The sequence below is a fragment of the Eurytemora carolleeae genome, unplaced genomic scaffold (genome assembly GCF_000591075.1).
Source record: "Eurytemora carolleeae unplaced genomic scaffold, Eaff_2.0 scaffold1285, whole genome shotgun sequence".
NCBI lineage: Eukaryota > Metazoa > Arthropoda > Copepoda > Calanoida > Temoridae > Eurytemora > Eurytemora carolleeae.
In genome coordinates, this window is record NW_019397180.1 from 1 (window position 1) to 4,718 (window position 4,718).

Below are 4,718 nucleotides of genomic sequence, written 5' to 3' on the forward strand. Positions count from 1 at the left end.
GTAATAGTAATAGTAATAGTAATAGTAATAGTAAAAGTAATGGTAAAAGTAAGTGTAATAGTAATAGTAATAGTATATTTCTAATGAAATTAAAGGAATAGAGTTTTTGCCACAAAATCATTTTTCTAATCCTTATATCTTTGCAACCTGATAATATAAACCTAACCTTTGATATTTCAAACTTAGATTAATAGATCTAACAGAATGCATAGTATGAAAAATTTAAGGACTACGAAGTTAGGTTGCAAAGATATAAGAATTAGATAAAAGTTTAGTTGCAAAGAATCAATTACTTTAGACAGTAATTCAACTTAAGGTCCAGAGAAAATTGATCTTCCCCTGATCAATGATAATTGTAAAATTTCTCCTTCTCCTACTCCTGCTAATACTGTTCCTGCTCCTACTACTGCTGCTCCTGCTGCTGAGGAGGTGAACTGTCCAGATATACTTTGCATAAGTTGAATTTACACCGCTGTGTATGATTTTATTCATTTCTAAATGCATATTTCCTGAAATTCATGAATATGATTGGTTGAGGGCTTTATTTGCTGCGCGTGGGTTTGCTAATTTGCATTAAATGGTTCCTAGATAAAAAATGCATAAGTCTAACGGGGCGGTTTCATTCTCATGTACGTTGTAAACCCTTCCCTTGCTGGTTTAGTTCCTTGATCTGTTTTATGTTCTGTTGTGATATTTCTACACGTAGGAGTAGATTAGGTTTATGTATGAGTCAGAGAGTGCGTGGGCGAGCAAACCACAAAGCACCTAGATACAGTCGGTAGACTGCCAGAGCATTTATAACATTTTTTGGAACAAAAATAATTTCCCTGCGTCGCCGACTTAGAGGCCCATTTCCCACTAATACAATATAAAATGTACAAATAAGGGAGTGCTGGCGAAGAAGAGAGTATGTGCTGATCATATTTTAAGCGTTTTAACACTTTTGACACTTGAATGTATAGAGAAATTTAATATCTACAATATCTAACTATAGATTCATTATACCAGGAGGAGGAGAAGGAGCTTGCAGCGGATCTGGTTCCGATGGATGAGGGAGGATCAAGAAGCTCCGGTAGTTCTAACCGTAGCTCTCTACTTGAAACAGAACACAGGAATGTTTACCCCAGAGTGAACTCTTCTATTCCATTTTTACTGGAGAAATACTGTTTTCATATTTAATGTTATGATATGAACATATTTACTCTACAGTTCGGAAAAAGGGCAAACAATTAATTTCTTAGTTTATCTGAGGAGGACAGTTTAGAAGATTGCTCCGACCCTGGTTCACACCTGAACATAAATACAGTTCCAGGCCAAGACCTAGATACAGAACCTACTGTGGATCTAAATGTAACAACAGATTCAAATCAACCTAATAACACAGAACCTAATCCAGGTTCAATCTATTCTCAGTCTAATACTCAAGGAACCACTCCGAGTTTAGACCAAAATACTTTGAATGAATGGAAACCGAATAAGCCACCTGGCGGTAAGCCACCTAGTGGTCGGGGACCAGGAACCCTGGTTAAAAAAGCGACCTACACCTCTAACCCCAGTACTCCAACCCGCCAGGTACATTTGGCCATCCAACCTATTTACATTTAGCACTCCAATGTATACATCTAACCCTGGAACTCCAACCTATTTACATTTAGCACTCCAACCTATACATCTAACCCTAGCAGTCAGTCCAACCTGTACAGCTAACCCGAGCACTCCAATCTATACATCTAACCCTGAAACTCCAACCTATACAGCTAACCCGAGCACTCCAACCAATATATCTAACCCTATTTCTACAACCTATACATCTAACCCTAGCACTCCAACCAATATATATAACCCTAGCACTACAACCTATACTTCTAACCCTAGTACTCCAACCAATATATATAACTCTAGCACTACAACCTATACTTCTAACCCTAGTACTCCAACCTATACATCTCATCCTAGCACTCCAACCTATACATCTAACCTTAGCACTCAAACATATAAATCTAACTCTGGTACTACAACCTATACTTCTAACCCTAGCACTCCAACCTATACATCTCATCCTAGCACTCCAACCTATACATCTAACCCTAGCACTCCAACCTATACATCTCATCCTAGCACTCCAACCTATACATCTAACCTTAGCACTCAAACATATAAATCTAACTCTAGTACTACAACCTGTACATCTAACCCTAGCACTCCAACCTTTACATCTAACACTAGTACTCCAACCTTTACACCGAACCCTAGTACTCCAACCTATACATCAACCCTAACACTCCATCATATAGATATAACCCTAGTACTCCAACCTATACATCTAACCCTAGTACTCCAACCTATACATCTAACCCTAGTACTCCGACCTATGCATCTAACCCTAGTACTACAACCTATACATTTCACTCTAGCACTTCAACTTATACATCTAACCCTAGTACTCCGACCTATGCATCTAACCCTAGCCCTCCAACCTATACATCTAACCCTAGCACTCCAACCTGTACATCTAACCCTATAACTCCAACCTATACATCTAACCCTAGTACTACAACCTATATATCTAACCCTATCACTCCAACCCACATATCTAACCCTAGTACTCCAACCTGTTACATCTTACCCTAGCACTCCAACCTGTACATCTAACCCTACCACTCCAACCTACATATCTAACAATAGCTCTACAATTTATTTTTTCTTAAACAAATGTTTAAAGCGCACCGTTGAGTGTCTGACATACCTTTTACTATATGGAGGTTTACTTGAAATTTCTTCAACAGTTCCTTTATTATATTTTTTTTTCAGATTGGAATATCTAAAGATACCCTGATCCAGCTGATAGAGGACTCGGATATCCTTGAGGATGAAAAACACAGGGTTCAGGTTTACTCCATACTCCGGGAGTATATCAGAGGTGCAAGGACAAAACAGCTCAGGTAATATTCATTCAATTTTAAATTATTAGCTTTAGAAAATATTAAAAAAATCAAATATAAGCTTCCTTTGGTTACTTTAATTTTTTAAGTCTTCTATTTAATGATCATTACTTAGGTTACTGCTTTCTTGATTTGAATAATTTAAAATTCGGTGATGGTGATGGACCAAACCTCTGTAGAGTAAAAAAGTAGATTTATTGATTTAAATGAAAAATTACAGTTTTAAAAATCTCTAAATCTCTAGTATGAGTTAGGATAAGTCTATAATTAACCCAAGGTTACTGCAACGAATAAATCCTAGTTTAAGTCAAAAGTAAGATTTTAACTACAACTACGAAATGGGAAGATTTCTTATAATAAATTAACCTAATAAACTAAGCTATAGGGATTTTTCACCTATCTAAAAATCTAAGATTGTCTATTTTTGGGATTTTTCTGTAAATTTTTTAAGAGCAGATGGATTATGTGTTTAAAGTTTTGAAAAACTTATGATCTATGACAAATTTGACAGCTTGTGTCATCTATTTGTCCACGATGTTTAGTATATATTCTTAAACCCCAAATATTAAATTCCAATGGACAAAATGTTTTGATTGCCTAATGAGTTCTATTATGGATCTTTTAAACAATTAAAGTTGTCAACAGTGATATTTTAAATCGATTGATTAGATAAAAGTGTCAAGGTTATTTATTATGAATCACTTAAAGTTAATAATCTCTGTAAGAGTATTGGACTCAAACCTGGGAATCCTTATGTTAAAGTTGAGTAAAGTAAAGTCAACCTTGTTGTAAACTAAACACGACGCTTATCAGAAAATTAACTTTTCAACATACTTAAACATCATCATAAGTTACAAACTAGTTACAAAGATAAATCTAGAGAATAAAATTAAAAATCCATCAAAAACGTTGAAGTACAGTGATGCAAATAACAATGGAATAGGAAGACGACATTATAGCAATACTTAAGTGTATTTGATGGTTTTACTAGACACTTGTAAAATCACTTATTTTGTAAAATGGTTCTTTTTAGATCCATTTATCTTGTATATTCTAGGAGTTTATTGTCCAAGCACTGCGCCTAGACCCATTTGTCTTGTATATTCTACGCGTAGACCCATTTATCTTGTATATTCTAGAAGTTTATTGTCCAAGCACTGCGCCTAGACCCATTTATCTTGTATATTCTAGGATTTTATTGTCCAAGCACTGCGGATAGACCCATGTATTTTGTATATTCCAGGATTTTATTGTCCAAGTACTGCGCCTAGACCCATTTATCTTGTATATTCTAGGATTTTATTGTCCTAGTACTGGGGCTAGACTCATTTATCTTGTATATTCAAGGAGTTTATTGTCCTAGTACTGCTGCTAGACCCGTTTATCTTGTATATTCTAGGAGTTTATTGTGCAAGCACTGCGGCTAGACCCATTTATCTTGTATATTCTGGGAGTTTATTGTCCAAGCACTGCGGATAGACCCATTTATCTTGTATATTCTAGAAGTTTATTGTCCAAGCACTGCGGATAGACCCATTTATCTTGTATATTCTGGGAGTTTATTGTCCAAGCAATGCGGCTAGACCCATTTATCTCGTATATTCTAGGATTTTATTGTCCAAGCACTGCGGCTAGACCCATTTATTTTGTATATTCCAGGATTTTATTGTCCAAGTACTGCAGCTATACCCATTTATCTTGTATATTCTGGGAGTTTATTGTCCAAGCAATGCGGCTAGAACCATTTATCTTGTATATTCTAGGAGTTTATTGTCC

General features: G+C 35.7%; 1 protein-coding gene across 1 annotated transcript; it reads left to right on the top strand.

Moving 5' to 3' along the window:
* Positions 1–204: 204 nt before the first annotated feature.
* Positions 205–4,027, top strand: LOC111712558 (uncharacterized). The gene is made up of 5 exons (XM_023487207.1): positions 205–429; positions 1,009–1,112; positions 1,242–1,572; positions 2,812–2,942; positions 4,000–4,027. The coding sequence occupies exons 2-5, from the start codon at positions 1,045–1,047 to the stop codon at positions 4,025–4,027; spliced, it is 558 nt and encodes a 185-aa protein (XP_023342975.1). The 5' UTR covers positions 205–429; positions 1,009–1,044.
* The last annotated feature ends 691 nt before the right edge of the window (positions 4,028–4,718 follow it).